The 15,681-nt window shown below is 49.4% G+C and overlaps 1 protein-coding gene across 1 annotated transcript in view; it reads right to left on the reverse strand.

Moving 5' to 3' along the window:
- Positions 1-445: 445 nt before the first annotated feature.
- Positions 446-15,681, reverse strand: part of NMT1 (N-myristoyltransferase 1) — a 43,666-nt gene continuing 28,430 nt past the window's right edge. Inside the window, exons 4-12 of the mRNA XM_003786254.3 lie at positions 14,071-14,189; positions 12,514-12,605; positions 11,029-11,145; positions 10,052-10,222; positions 8,515-8,623; positions 6,489-6,659; positions 5,780-5,947; positions 4,381-4,518; positions 446-3,735 (exon numbers count right to left, since the gene is read on the reverse strand). Of these exons, the coding sequence (XP_003786302.1) occupies positions 3,715-3,735; positions 4,381-4,518; positions 5,780-5,947; positions 6,489-6,659; positions 8,515-8,623; positions 10,052-10,222; positions 11,029-11,145; positions 12,514-12,605; positions 14,071-14,189 (1,106 nt within the window). The 3' untranslated portion in view covers positions 446-3,714. The remainder of the gene's footprint in view (positions 3,736-4,380; positions 4,519-5,779; positions 5,948-6,488; positions 6,660-8,514; positions 8,624-10,051; positions 10,223-11,028; positions 11,146-12,513; positions 12,606-14,070; positions 14,190-15,681) is intronic.

A 15,681-nucleotide genomic window follows, 5' to 3' on the forward strand; every position in this document is an offset into this window, starting at 1 on the left:
CTGGAAGCCTCAAATAGAAAACAACTGGCCAGTGGCCCAGCAAGGGACATGTTCTACCTGAACACAGTGAGGTGAGGGGCCTGCTCCCAACATTGGAGAAGCCATTGCCAACCTGGGCTGAAGGGGCTATTCTGCTCCCAGCTGGGGAAGTCCAGGCTGCCAACATACTCGGGTGCTGGCTCAGCATGGCTACTTCACTTACATGGAATCAACCTGGGTCGGTACCAGCTCCTCTGTGCCAGGTGGTAAAGGATGGGGGGAACAGCCAAGTTTGCCCTGAAAGAAGGGCAGCCTTGTCCAAGACAGGGCTTTCAAAGCTGGCCTGGTGCTACGAGGGGGCCTGAGTGCTTTTCTTATGGGGCCCTGTCACCCTCACTCTAACTCAGGCTTCAGAACTCCATCTGTCCACTGCCACCTGACCAGAAATACCAGGAGGGCAGATGGGTTTGTTCAGCTGCTTCCTTTATTAGAAATAAGTGAGATGTATTGAGCAGAACAACAATGCATTTGGTATTTCCTCCCCCACCCTGGAAATGAATACCCCCCCACACATACAGCCCAAAGAAAAGGCAAGACAAAAAGGTGAAGCTTCCCCTCCCTGTTCCCAGACGAGGCACCTGCCTGTCAGTCAGTATTTTGGAATTTAATTGAATGAAATTGTCCTGAACAGCCTCCCTAGGAGTAGTCTGCTGGTGGGCCTGCCTTTATTTTGCAGCAGGGGAAAAGTGATGTCTTGGGCTTCCTCTGGTTCTGTGGCCAGACCATAGCAAGGCTGCCCACAGGTGGGTAGGCACCGACCAGAGACTTGCCCCTCTCTCCACTGACCATATGGCCCTTCTCTCTCCTAGACTGTAGTGCCATGCAGCTGTCCAAGGCCTTTAGGTCCTTAGGTTAGTTAAATGCTGGTCATATTTGGGGAAAGAATTCAAGACCACAGGGACATCCACCTCTAGACTTTAGAGAGCCAGCAAGTATGAGGGTCAGTGGCAATTAGAAGGGCCTGAAGCTTTCCACGAACCTTGGTATTAAAGTAGCTTGATGTAGGCCAGCCTTCAAACAAGACATCAGCCTCTTCGGAAACAGGCATGTGTGGGAAGACGGAGCCCTGTGTAGGCCCTAGTAGGGAGCTGAGGCCTCCTTTCCACATAGGTCTCTCCCTACACAAAGCATGGAGTTTGCAGGAAAATGCAGCGTCAATTCAAAGGCAGGAGGTTAAGGTTATCTTCAAAACACAGCAGCCAAGAGGGGTAGTGCAGGGTGGGGGCCAGGCCTGGGAGGTCTTCCAATAGCAGCTGCTTGAGGCAGGTCAGCTCAGAGGCTCTGGGGTCCTTGCCTTGTTTGGTTCAAGCCAGCCATGGTGCCACCATACCACACAGCTTCTATGGGGAGGCCATGGAGCCCACAATGGTACTTTCTGACCTGAAGTCTGAGAAGGGGTTGAGTGAAGAACCCAGGGGCCGTTTGGTCAAAAACAAGACTAACAGTATACCCTCAAGCCAATTCCTACAGATCCAGGCAGGGTCCCCACCGTGAGATAACAGCAGAGTCCAAGGAGCAGGCCACCTGGTTTTGGCAATGGAGATGCCAGGGTCTTTGCCAGGAGATCTGTTTCTTCCAGAGCAGCCACCAGGGCCTCACTGTTTCCATTCTATGACCTGGGTCAACCAAAAGCAAATCTTGCTTCAGAGATCTGTGCAGCCCAAATCTCAAGACGCAGCTCAAGCAGGAATCTGGCCCAGAAATGATCAAGACTAGGACAGGCAGCCTTTCCAAGTTCCAGGTCACCCCAATGGTAGGAAAGACTTGGGGTGCCATTTGCCTGTGTGCCTGTTGTTAGTGAGGCTGTAAGTGCAAGCCCCTGCCTCTCCGACTCCTCTGGTCTGCGGAATGCAGTGTACATCTTGCTAAGAACAGCAGCTTCTTTGGTCGGGATATCTTGGAGTCAAGGAGTCAATGGACAGCCATCAGGGCTAGAGCCTGCAGTTTGCAGCACAGGAACAACTAGGAGAAGGGAGGCCCCTAGAAGCCTGATAACAACACACCTCAGTAGAATTGATGGCTCTAACAAGTCTGCAGAGAGTGGACAGCTTTCCCACTGGTGGGAAATACAGGCCCCATCCCAAGCACCCAATTTCCTCCAGCTTTGGGGACTCTGTAGAATTAACCTCTACTCTATAGCAAACCACACCCAAACCCACAGCCTGAAACAAGCCCCTGTTGGCCTGTAGACTGTGGCTTCAGTTAGTGTGATAAGGTTGAGCCTGGCCTCCTGGCTAAGCCTTTATTCCTGTACAAGCTGAGAGCAAGAAAACTCCCCACACCACACATCACACTACCCACCCATTTACTTCCTCCCAGAGCAAAAGCTACATACAACCCTTCATACAGGTTGCTGACAATTCCACAGCCTGGTCCTCCCCAGGCCACTTGGCTGAATTTAAGAATACCTGGACAGCCATGTGACTAGAGGCTTGATTACTTTTTGGGAAGCTGGAAGCACTGATACCATCACTACCACCACAAAGATCCAGAAAATAGGCATCAGTGAGAATCAGACTCAGACAACGGCAATGTGAAGCCATTTCTGTTGCCGAGTCCAGATCTGCCTCTAATCACCATTTCTTGTGGCCACTTGCAAGCTATGTCTTGGAAAGGAGCACAAGAAACAGCTGACGGATTGGAAGGCACAGGCCAGGTGACTGAGAGGGTCTGGGTACTGGCCTCGTGCCATCTCTGCTCAGCCACCCTGGGACACCCAGGTCCTGGCTCTTTGCTCTAAGATGAGCTAAGCAGGGCCTACACTGATGTGGTCTTTGCAGGTCCCAGATGCTACAAGGAGAAGCAAGGGCCCCTTCACACTGCAGCCACCCCAGGCAGTGGAAAAGCAAAAATCACACAGGGACTCATCCCTTAGGGTTGGCAACAGCTGGCTAAAGAGCCCTTTTAAGTCAGTTGGCAGGATAACATCCTGCAGGCCAAAGAGATAGAAGGGACTCGATCAATGAAATCTGCTTCAACAGATCTGTCCCCTTTGCTATTCCAAAATGCACTAAGGCCTGGTCCCTGTAGGGGTCAGCCTCACCCAAGAGCTTCACCTGCCATTCTGTGAGATCTGAACCTGTTCCACCTTCCCCTCCCTCTCAAAGACAATCACTCCAGCCAATTCAGAAAGGAACCTGGATAAGCCCCCCTCAAAGCTTTCTCCTGCTACCCCAAGAAAAGTCAATGCCTCCTTTTGGAGGAAACAATTAATTGTACCAATATGTCAGTCTGCCACTGTCCTTGGGTCCTAATTTTGAGGAATGATCTGGATTCAGCTTTCCATTAGAGAGCAAACATCCTTGTACATTTGAACATGAAAGATAGTTAAAATATTTATATATATAATATATATATACTTTTATTATTCACCCGTTAACTCCATAATATGCAATCACGAGCTAGTTTTCAGCAGTTACATTCCCTTGATCATGGCTGCATGAAGATGTGATTAACTGGAAAACAGGGAGACCAGAGACACGGCCAAAGATGACATCACACAGCCCACGCCATTGCAATACAATTATCAAGTTTGCTGGCGGTTTCGTAAAGCCGATTCAGCTCTGCTCCCTTTGCCAGGGATTCTCACATTTGTGAAAATCGGACCAATTTGTGGGGTTCCATTTCCTGGTTGGAATTCTCAGTGGCTTTATCCAGAATCTCACTGGTGACTGGTTATTGTAGCACCAGCCCAACCTAGGAGAGCCAAGGGAGAGAGACAAGGTTCAGGTGACAGTCACCCTAAGATTTCCCACTACCCTTAATCCTAAAGTTCCAACTGACTGAGTCTGCAGGACAGGCTGTGTACAGACCTCCACCACACCAGGCCTCCACTCAACTTCCACACCAGGTTCACACATCTGCCAGACCCTCCCAGGAAAGCAACGGGCTTCCCTAGGACAAGTGGCTCCAGATCACCTATAAATGCTGCCTCCACCTATGCCCCAAGTCTGCCCTGTGGCACTAAGGAGCATCAGGGTGGCAGCTCAGAGAGGATTCTCCAACCCTAACTCAACTCCCAGTTTTCTCACACAGCGTGAATGCTCTGCCCAGCTGGATGGGGCAGCTAAGGTGGTGGGGAAAGAAGCTGAAGACCACCTTCCAGCTTCCATGTAGCTCTGGGACCTGCCCCCCTCTGCTGTCCTCATACCAGGTGCTGAAAGGAGAATCCTGACCCACTGACCTGGCCATCAGAGGGAGGCAATGTCAAGGGTCCAACACCAGGTAACAAGGGCTTAGACTTCTGCTATTCCCTGACCCATGACCCTGTTTTCTGCTGGAGACACCAACTCCCAGAGCCAGGTGAGGCCAGACTCCATCCACATAAAGCACAGCACATACCTTCTCTGCCCCCATGCTGGGGCACTTCCAATTGTAAAGGTAATACTGCAAGTTGCCATCCCCTATGCCGAACTTGAGCTTCTCCAGGAAAGTTTTGTTCTCCATGAGATCCAGTGCATTAAACACGTCAAACCCTTTCTGCATGGCAGCAGAGAAAAACAAGAGCAGGTGAGGACAGGTGAGGGCTGCCTCATCTTTCTGTTCCCTTTGCTATCATATCAAAACCATCCTATAGAAGATTCCTTTAGAAACTCTGCTGTTGCTCGGCGCCGATAGCTCAACCGGCTAAGGCGCCAGCCATGTACACCTCAGGTGGCGGGTTCGAATCCCCAGCCCAGACCCGCCAAACAACAATGACGGCTGCAACCAAAAAAATAGCCGGGTGTTGTGGCGGGCGCCTGTGGTCCCAGCTACTTGGAAGGCAGAGGCAGGAGACTCGCTTGAGCCCAGGAGTTGGAGGTTGCTGTGAGCTGTAATGCCACGGCACTCTACCCAGGGTGACAGCTTGAGGCTCTGTCTCAAAAAAAAAAAAAGAAACTCTGCTGCTTCCCTGTTAAATCCAAACTCCAGCAGGCGCATGGCTATCCAGATGCAGTTCACAAGACATGGCATGCCACCCCCAAGTGTCCAAGTGTATACTCGGTGTCCAGACGACGGCTATTACTGTCCTTTTTATGCCTCCCTGAAACTCTAGTAATTTCCATAGTCCTCTCTGGAGACCAAGCCCTGAGCCCTTCCTCTGAGTAGCTGGCTCCTGTCCTCTATTGGCATTTGTGTTGCTTCCTTACTCCACGGACACCCCAACTCTCAGGCCCTCAGTGGGCACCGTGTGACCATGTGGCAGGTGCTGTGGTACTCTGAGAATGAGCTGAAGACACTCCTCAATCTCACCAACTGGACTGGAAGTTCTCACAGGGCAGGGACTGGCATGCCCACAGTGGGCTAGGCTGGTAGCAGGAGGTCACCAGAACCCCATGACAAAGGACTAACTAATGACCTCTCCACCCCATGCTCAACAGTCAGGTCCTCCAGTACTCACCAAGACAGAGGCCAATCTCCCCTCTCCCAGGCTGGGAAAGCTGTGAGAAGAACCCCTGTACTCCCAGAGCCGGCCTAACTATTTAGGGTCCGTGGTGGTACCTCCTGTGAGAACGAAACTCACTGAAATAAATCAGGAGGCATTCAATGCCTTCACTGTGTCTGGATGCTCCTTGTTCCCTCCTACTCTTAAGTTTTTGGCTGAAAACCATGGGGACGCTGCCTAAGCAGTGTATGAGGAGGGTGAGAGGGGCTCAAAGCCTCCCAGCCCACAAGCAATTACCTCCTGGGAGCTACGCTCACCATTGCTCCCCTGCCCCTGCCCTACAGGTCTCTGGAGACCCTCTAGTCTGCTCCTCACCATTTTGGCGAGAACAAGGGCGTCACTCATGAGGTCTAGAAGAGGGGTCTGGGTGTGCACGTTGTAGAAAGAATAAGCAGCTTTTAGACTCTTGTGGGTTGGATGGTTCATGATGGTGGAGGGAAGCGTATAAAAGCTCAGGAAATCCGTTACCTCTCCATTTGCATTCTAAAGAGAAGATAATAAAGAGACCAGGTCAAACACGCACTGGGGCACTGCAGCCAGAAACATGTTTTCTCTTACTCTCATGCCACCTTCAGCAGCTCTGCCTCCTCCCTCCCCCAGATAAAATGGGTGGAAACTGCAACAGGATATGCAGGGAAGAGGACAATGAGAACAGCGCCAGGCTGACTAGGCCGACCCTGCCAGCCCTCTTTGCCAGCCTGGGCACCACCAGGAACTTCCCCTCAGGCTATGTCTCTGATGTGTGACCAGCACTGTATTAAGCTGGGGCAGGCAAGGAACTGAAGGTTCACCTGACTAAGAGGGGCTTGGTCCTCTCCATTCTGTTATCAAATGTGGGGACAGGGAGAAAAGAGGTCAAGCCAGGTCCAGAAGGTATCTATCGTTTCAGCACATGCAAGCTACAATGTCCTCTCTTTAGGGTGAACCAAATGCAGGTGCTGAAGGAAGTCTATGGTGGGAACCACTTCAGGAGGATGCCTTTCTGGGGATAAGCCTGAGGCCCTGCACACTGCCCCCCACTCACCTCCACCACGAAAGTGTCAATGATATTCTCCTGGGGGTAGAACCAGTGCTCCACCTCCTCCTGGTTCATGACTGGCGTGAGGTGAAACTGCTTCAAGTACCTGGTGAGGAGCTGGTGCACTACTGGAATGTCCTTTTTTTCCATTGGTCGTAGTCCAGCTGTCTTGGGAGTCTGGAAAGAAGACAGAAGAGATGGCATCAGAGATCACCCTGGGTCTACTCACCTAGGTCCTCAAGAGAGAGCCCTTGGACATCCTCAGTACCTCCCTGTCACCCCTGTGCCTGTCTGTTCAGGTGTAGGTTCTGCCTCTGGCCTATCTTGTGGCCCTTCCCCTCCTAGTCCAGGCTGTCATCCAAGCTCAGGCCACAGCATCAATCCATTATCCATAGGGCCCCAGGCTACTTCCTAAAAAAAGCACAACCCATGACACCCACCCTTGTTTCACCCTTCCAGACCTAGAGCACAAGACCTTCCACCCTCTGGCCAGTTGGCTGTTCAAGCTGAACCTTCTGTCTTCTAACTGGGGTCAATTCACCCTCGGGGTAAACTTCCTCTGAGTCCTCACAACTGCGTCACACTGAGTGTAGCTAATGTCTTTCTACAGTCACTGATCTCTCTTCTTAGAGCACCTCATAGACAGAGCCTGGGGCCCAGCATACACTGGATGTGTGCTTTGTCTGCCCACTTGGACCACCAGCTCCTGACAGGACACTGCAGCAAGTTACATTCGAAAGAAAAGCATCCAACTCCCAGTACTGTATCTCCAACCAGCGTCCCACCCCAAAGCTGCTTTTCCTAGAAAAATGCTCCAGTGGAACGAAATCACATGACTCTATAGAGCAAAGACTCAGAGACACAAACGTGGGGTCAGGCCAAGTCTACCAACAGTGTGGTGTCACAGTTTACTGGCTTCACTACCAGATATAAGGCTTCCCAGTACAGGAAGTATCTTCAAACCATCAGTTATAGGTCTTCTCACCTCTAAGATTCCTTAGCAATCCTTGTCTCTCTAAGGAACAATACCAACCTCTTTCTATGTGCCAGCTCCCTGAATCACACCTCAAGCCCTGACTGAAAACACAGCCATGCTGGGGTCTCAGTAGACCCCGATACTCTTCCAGCTGCAGCAGCACTTTAAGTTTGATCTCTGCCTACCCACCCTCCCCACATGCAAAGCACACCTGCCTGAGGCACCCACCAGAGCCTCCCATACCTGTGCGTTGACAGTGTCCAACTACACTGCAGCAGTCTCTCAAGATGGGACACTAATGACCCCAAACCAATGGATCAACCCAATTCCAGGGTGATTAATCCTGTTTGCTGGCTGATGGACCCTGGTAGGTGGCCCTCTGATGAGCTGGCTCCCCTAACTGTTTGGACTGACAGCCAACTGGAACTGTTCCAAGGAAAGAGGAAGGACTTTAAGAATCCCCTACTCTGGGGTGCTGAAGCCAGGTACAATCAGAGAACAAGGAGCATTTGTTTTGGGGGGAAAGTTAGGAAAACTGAGACCTAGGACAGAAAACTGGATCCCTCAGGTTACCTAGTCCTTTGATGCCAAATCTGAGGAAGGGAATTGGTATTAGAAGCTTGGGCTTCCCTCACAAGCTTCCCCTCTTCACTGGACTTGGACAGAGGAGGTGCAACAGACACTCTAGTGTCATTTGCACTGGGATTTGGAAAGTGCTGCTGTGAATATGAACGTTCAGTGAGTGAATTCATCTTTCTATTTATGTTTCACTTGGTCTAAAATTACAGAGAATAGGTGTTTTTGGAGCTTATCAACAGATGGCAGGGAAACTAGTCCAGGTGCAGACTCAAGGGAACCGAGAAAATCAAACTAAAATAAAACCCTTAATGTAGATAACAGGAACAACAGAAATAGAAAGCACAGGAATCTGGTAACTATGCGCAGGTTTGCTTTTTTGGTAAGAGCAAAGCCTCCCGAAGCCCTGCTCTTCTGCGGACGGCAAGGCTTTCCTGACCTCCTTCCTGGCCATGCCCCTTGCCCCCTGCCACCACTGGCCTCTGGCAGTCGGTAGAGCTTCATGGTACGCTGCATGGTCATATTTCTGCTCAGATGGGAAAACTTCACTTCAATCAGCTTCCGTGGGTTTAGGGACCGATGCCAGTACCTGTGGGGACACAAAAGTCCTATCCTCAGGACTCAGGCTAGTCCCATTAAGAGGACAATGGCAAGGAGACCTCCAGATGTCCAGTAGGTGGCGTGAGAGACACGTGTCACCTCTATCCCCAGCATGACCCTCCAGTGAATACAGAGCTTCCATGGCTCCTCCTAGATTTTCTTTCTTTTTTTTTTTTTGAGACAGAGTATCACTTTGTTGCCCTGGCATCATCGCTCACAGTAACCTCAAACTCTTGGCCTCAAGCCATCCTCTTGCCTCAGCCTCCTGAGTAGCTGGACTACAGGTGCCCGCTACAATGCCCATCTAGTTTTTTCTATTTTCAGTAGAGATGGGGGTCTCACTCTTGCTCAGGCTGGTCTTGAACTCCTGAGCTCAGGCAATCCACCCTCCTTGGCCTCCCAGAGTGCTAGGATTCATTATAGGCTTCAGCTACTGTGCCCAGCTTCCTCCTAGATTTTCTTTCTCCCTATTTTTTTCCTCAATTTCAAAAGCTATTCTTTTTATTAACTTAATTTTTTTTTTTTTTGAAACAGTGTCTCAAGCTGTCACCCTAGGTAGAGTGCTGTGGCATCTACCACAGAGCCACCTCCAACTCTTTCCTGGGCTCAAGTGATCCTCTTGCCTCAGTTTCTCTATTTTTAGTAGACAGGGTCTCACTTTTGTTCAGGCTGGTCTCAAACTCCTGAGCTCAAGGAGTTTGAGACCCGCCTGACCTCTCAGAGTGCTAGGATTACAGGCGTGAGCCACCACACAGTGAGCCACTGCACCAGGCCAAAAGCTACTATTTTGCTACAGTAGTTGTCTGGGGAAACTAGAATCAAGTCAACACCCAGGAGACTGGCAGATGTGTTCATCCTCCCCTTCTGCATTTACACCTAGTGTTTCTACTTTTAAAGTTCTCTAGGCAGAGATTATTCAATTACTTCAAATAACTTTCTAAGGCAGAGGCTATCCTTGGATCACATAGGGATCAGACACGTTCTCTTTGGCCCATAAAATATTCAAACAAAATTAAGCCAACCATGTTACACTTTAAAAGGACATTTCTCACCCCCCTACACACAAAATCTATGTTGGGCTCATTCTTTAAAAAAAAAAAAAATAAGAACACCCCCCCACACACACACAGCAGGCTGCTACCCCCATCTCCAAATGGCTGTACCAGCAGGTGCTGAGAATGGCTTACCCGCTGGACAAGGCAACCACTCTCCAGGCGGCCATTCCTACAACTCTCTCCCTTTACCCTCCCTGCTGTCCACCTAGCTTCCACAGGCACCCACCACCCAGCTTACCAGACACTAGAGAATCAAGATGTTCAAGGGCATGCACACAGCTGAGGACTATAAATTGCAACATAAGCTCCTAACTAGCGTAGGGCACCAGCATTTCCGGTATTTTCCAGGAAGAGATTTTTACCTGCAGGTACCAACAGGCTTTGGTAGTACCACACCGGCAGTGTAAACAGCTTGGAAAATGCCCTCCAGGTGAACCCGCCTGGTTATCTCTCGGATCAGGACTGGAGCCACCCTCTTAGACCGCAGCTTCTTATGTACACATAAGAAGTTAATTTCTACCATCTTCTTTTCTCTAAAGAGAGAGGAAAAATCTAGGTGACAAGGCTTTTAACAAAGAAGGTAATAGAAAAGCCATCAAGCATGTGAAGTCAGACCTGGAAGGACAGGGCCTCTAGCAGAAGTATGCACTTTGCTGTGACCTGCACTCAGCACTCAGTACCAGACTCCCTCCCACTTCTCAACCAGCCTCCACCAGGCCAGGAGCTCACCACAGGACACCACAGACTCCACCCCTAATGGAGAATGGGTGTCGAGCAAACACCCTTATTTGAAGGCAACACCAGCATCTGCTTGATGAATTCTCAGTAGCAGGCTGGGGAATTTCCCCACCCTCACCCCATTAGCATCCAGGGAAGCAACATAGGGAAAGGTCATAGGGTAGGCCAAGATTGCTCACCACTCTAGGGTTTCAAGGGTTCTGATTCCCTTGAAGGGGTAATCAAGGGAATCCCTTCTTCCCACAAGAACATAGGCTATAAGTCTTGAAGACTGTGGCAGATTGTTCTGACTACAGGCCCCAAGGACTATCTGAATCTAGGTCACACTGGCTCTGACCCATTTCTGGTGCTGCTCAAGTATATCTGTGTGATGGGTACAGGAGTTCAAAAAAGAGCCCCTGCTGAGCAGACACACTGACCCCTTCCAGCCCACACACAGACAAGGGAGCCAGCTGTAACTCAGGTCACAACAGGTGGTTCCCCTATGAGAAGGTTCTCCCTTCCTAAGACCTTCTCTTTTCATGAGGGATACCTGTAGCCTTTTTCTCCTCCCTCCCAGACCAAGCAGAATGGTGGTGATGTGGGGAATGAGGGTGCTTACGTGTCATAGACATGGATTTTCGCTGGGATGGCACTAATAAACCCAACCAGTTTCCGACTTGAGACCACTCGAACCCCACAGTGCCATTGCGGGAGCCAGCCGGGTGGCCGGAGAGCCCTGGAAAAAACAGACAGAGACTGGGGCTATGGCAGTGCTTGCCAGCAGCCTGAACAAACTGTTTGGGCTCCACAGCCAACTTTGATTCTAACCTGGTGCCACCACCTCCCTGGGGGCTAATAACCTAATTAATTGTCCTTAGGAACAAGCCCTCCTGGCCATTGCCATTCCTGACTACTCAGCCCACATGGCCTACTTACTCACCCAATGCAAGGCTGTCACATTGAGAATTTCATGCCTATGGGTGGCGCCTGTGGCTCAGAGAGTGGGACACTGGCCCCTTATACCGAGGGTGGCAGGTTCTAGCCCAGCCCTGGCCAAACTGCAACAAAAGATAGCCAGACATTGTGGCGGGTACCTGTAGTCCTAGCTACTCAGGAGGCTGAGGCAAGAGAGTCACCTAAGCCCAAGAGCTGAAGGTTGCTGTGAGCTGTGATGCCACAGCACTTACCAAGGGCAATAAAATGAGACTCTGTCTCTAAAAAAAAAGAGAGAGAGAATTTCCTGCCTGATCTGATTTATACATGTTCGCTTTGACCTCTGGCCTCTCTGGTTCAGAGACCTGTGTGTTCTAGGTTTGGAGCTGACTATGGAAGCCCTGGAGACCTGGTCTCCTGTCTGCCCTCTGGGTATCACTTCCCTTTTTCTGCTTACAAATTATTCTTTTCCCATCTCACCCAAGTAGTGTCTCTCCATTTCAGCCTCATGCTTCTACCTTCCTGGATATTAAATGTGGCCCAGGCAAGCAAAAGGAAGGGCCATTTCCATACAGCTGAGCATGCTCAGGAACCAGACAGAAATGACACTTCTTTTCTTTTCTTTTTTTTTTTTGAGACACAGTCTTACTGTGTTACCCTAGGTAGAGTGCTACCTCTAACTCTTGTGCTTAAGCAATTGTCTTGCCTCAGGCTCTTGTGGGTGCCCTCCACAACACCTGGCTATTTTTTGGTTGTAGTTGTCATTGTTGTTTCGCTGGTCTAGACCGGGTTCAAACCCACCTGCCTCAGTGTACATGGCTGGTACCCCAACTACTGAGCTACGGGCATTGAGCCACTTCTTTTCTTTTAAATCCTAGTAGGTGTCCCTACCCCACCCAACACACGTCCCTTCTTGTATAAAGTCACCAATAAGATGATCTTTTCTTCTGGGTTACAATTCTACAAAGGTCTTCCCTTCACCCAGTCAATCTTATATAAGGTTTCAATTCTAAGCACCACTAAAAGCAAGTCTCCTTTAGATGTAGGAACTCAAAAAATTACACACTAATTTGCCATTCAAAGGTCTGCAGGGATGAAAACTCTGCTGCCCTATGGCTGTTTTGTTTTATGCCTGGCCTTCAAGAACCTTAAGCAAGCTCTTACACCTTACCACAAAAGAAATTCTGGGGAATAATCAAATCGGAACATGTTGTCATCATCTTCCACGTAGTTCTCATTTAGGAGAGTGTACAGTTCCTTCAGCTGTAGAGAAATCAAGAGCTCATTTAGCGGTATTCTGCCAGGTGGAGTACTAACTCCAATACTGTGGGGCCCCAAGCTTTTCAGAAGGACCAGAAAAACTACCAGAAACTATGTCTAATCTCACAGATCTTTTTCACCCCAGGCATGACAGGGACTCTTTTACAACAAGCACTGTCACTGTAATAGGAGAATAAGCCAAGGGGTAAATGGCAGACCAAGAGTGCCATCTAGCTAACCAACCACTCCTATCATCTGCTCCATCACTAGTGGAGAGCCACTAGTCTCTATTTCTGTGATAATGCTGTGGAGAGATGACTCTTGGGCCTGGTGAAGGAATTACCAAAGAGAGTCACTGCTATTTCCTACCACATTTGGTTTTTATCCTCTGGCCTAAACAAAGGCCTTTTGGCCTTCTTCTGCCTTCCCAGCTATCTCCCATCTGCTGGCCCAAGTCCGGTATTAAAAAATTCTGTTCATTGGCTTGGTGCCTGTACCTCAAGCAGCTAAGGCGCCAGCCATATACACCAGAGCTGGTGGGTTTGAATCTGGCCCAAGCCTGCCAAACAATAACAACTACAACCAAAACATAGTCAGGCGTTGTGGTGGGCACCTGTAGTCCCAGCTATTTGGGAGGCTGAGGCAAGAGAATTGCTTGAGCCCAGGAATTGGAGGTTGCTGTGAGCTGTGATGGCACAGCACTCTACCCAGGGCGATAGCTTGAGGTTCTGTCTCAAAAAAAAAAAAAAATTCTGTTCACATTTTCAGCATTTCTTTTCTTTCTTTTTTTTTTTTAAACAGAGTCTCACTATGTCACCCTCAGTAGAGTGCTATAGCATCACAGCTCACAGCAACCTCAACCTCTTGGGCTTAAGCAATTCTCTTGCCTCAGCCTTCCAAAAAGCTGGGACCATAGGTGCCCACCACAACGCCTGGCTATTTTTTTTGTTGCAGTTGTCATTGTTGTTTAGCTGGCCTGGGCCATGCTCTAACATGCCAGCCTTGGTGTATATGACTGGTGCTGTAACCTCTGTGCCACGGGCACTGAGCCTTTTCATCACTTCTTATAGGGGAAAGAAATCCCTCAGGTCAAAGAAAGAGGCCCTCGGTGCTGGGATGGACAGGGGAGAAGAGACTCTCATTTAGTAGTCTCAGCTCATCAGGAGAAAGAATAGAAATCAGACAAGGGATAAATGAATGAATGAGCAAAAAAAAATGAATGAGTGAAAAAAGGGGAAGCTACAGAGATTAACTCTTAACCTGCCAGGATAGCCAAGTGCTATTTATGGGGGGAGTCTTGAGCAGGACCCAGGAAGCAACCAATGGGAAGAATGACTACTCAGACCTCTGTGGCTCAGCTCCCAAGAGTGTGAGCAGGGCTTAAGAAGATACTATCTTGGGATGACTTCAGAGGTTGCTATGAAAATGGTGATTAACTGTACTTGTAACCTTCCAAGGGCCCACTCACCACACCACGGTCCCCCAGGTCCAAGGCATCCCAGGTGAAGCCCTGGGGTAGAGTATAGGGCTCCTGCCGGATGTTATCTTTGTCGGGTTCCACAGGACCATGGGTGTTCACCACTTCGCCTGGAAGAAGAGCACAGCCATGAGCCTCACCCTCTGCCTCCTGGGGGAGAGAAGGGGCTCAGCTCAAAAACGGACCAGAGCAAACTCCTCCTGTCCCTAGGAGCCCTCTATCTGAAGAACATTTTGTGCTTGGCAACTGGAAACCATCTCTCCCAGCTACCCTTAGCCCCTATTGAGGGCCAATTCACAGCAAAACTTCAGACAATCACTAGGATCCAAAGTGGTTCATTTTTTGGAAATCCTTTTAAATTTCCCTTGGGCTACTGAATGACAAACATTTATCTTTACAAATTTGGCTTCCTGCCTCCTAGTTGGTGTAAAAAGTGCCGTCATGGCCCTGGCCCAGGCCAACAGATCTGGATGAATTTACAAGGAGTTGCAACAAGGCTGCTTTTGTGTCAACAGCAACAACAATGTAGTGGGCCCATTCCTGAACCAGATGATGGCTTCTAGGCGCCAGGCTCAACTGTGGCCCTGCCAGCCTTGGCTTTCAGCAGCATGGGCCAGTTAACTGCTACTGCCAACTTGAGACTTCAGTGTTTAGAGAGTCCTATAAGTAAATGCCTTTAGGTTGAATCACTGAGTCTACACAGTGCTGCCAGAAAGTCACTGTCTGACACAATATCCCCAATCCTGCAGAGCACACCCCTCCTCTGTGGGAATTTGTAAGGAATGCTTGGGAGTGCTCAGAAGATACAGCCCCTAATTCCTACCCAGAGCTAAACCAAATCATAGTCATTTGATAAATGTGTAATTAATCACTTAATTTTGGCCCTTGTAATTATTTAGTTTCCACATTTCAGAGGTCATTCAGGTTTAGTCTTCAACAGGGACACACTCAGTACAGTACTCGTAGCATGGGGCTCTGCATACACTAGGCACTCAATTCATGCTTTCATTGCCTTTCAGACTCCTGACCCAAATATTTCATTCTAATATGTAACAGGCAGCTCTAGACTTCCCCAAACAGATCTGTGGGGCAAGTACACTGGAAATGGCTAAAGCAAGTGACAGCTGAAGACGTCACCACCAGGACTGACCACTTCATTCTCTTCTACTAGACACATTTACTCAACACCAGCTGTGCATGAGTGACTGTGCCAGGCACTAAAATACAGCAGGGAAAAAGATGAGGTTCCTGCCCTCACAAGATATAGCATCTTCTGGGGAAACAGTAAATAAGTCATTATCCACATGCTAAGGTTCAAAAGCTTGAATATGCCAGTAACAATAGGGACATGTAAGGCCAGGCAAGGTGGCTCATGCCTGTAATCCTAACACTCTGGGAGGCTGAGGTGGGTGGATTGCTTAAGCTCAGGAGTTTGAGACCAGCTTGGGCAAGAGCAACAAGAAAATAGAAATAGGCTCGGCACCTGTGGCTCAAGTGGCTAAGGCAGCAGCCACATACACCTAAGGTGGCAGGTTCGAATCCAGCCCGGGCCCACCAAACAACAATGATGGCTGCAACCAAAAAAATAGCTGGGTGTTGTGG

The sequence above is a fragment of the Otolemur garnettii genome, unplaced genomic scaffold (assembly GCF_000181295.1).
Source record: "Otolemur garnettii isolate 467f Iridium unplaced genomic scaffold, OtoGar3 scaffold00018, whole genome shotgun sequence".
Lineage (NCBI taxonomy): Eukaryota > Metazoa > Chordata > Mammalia > Primates > Galagidae > Otolemur > Otolemur garnettii.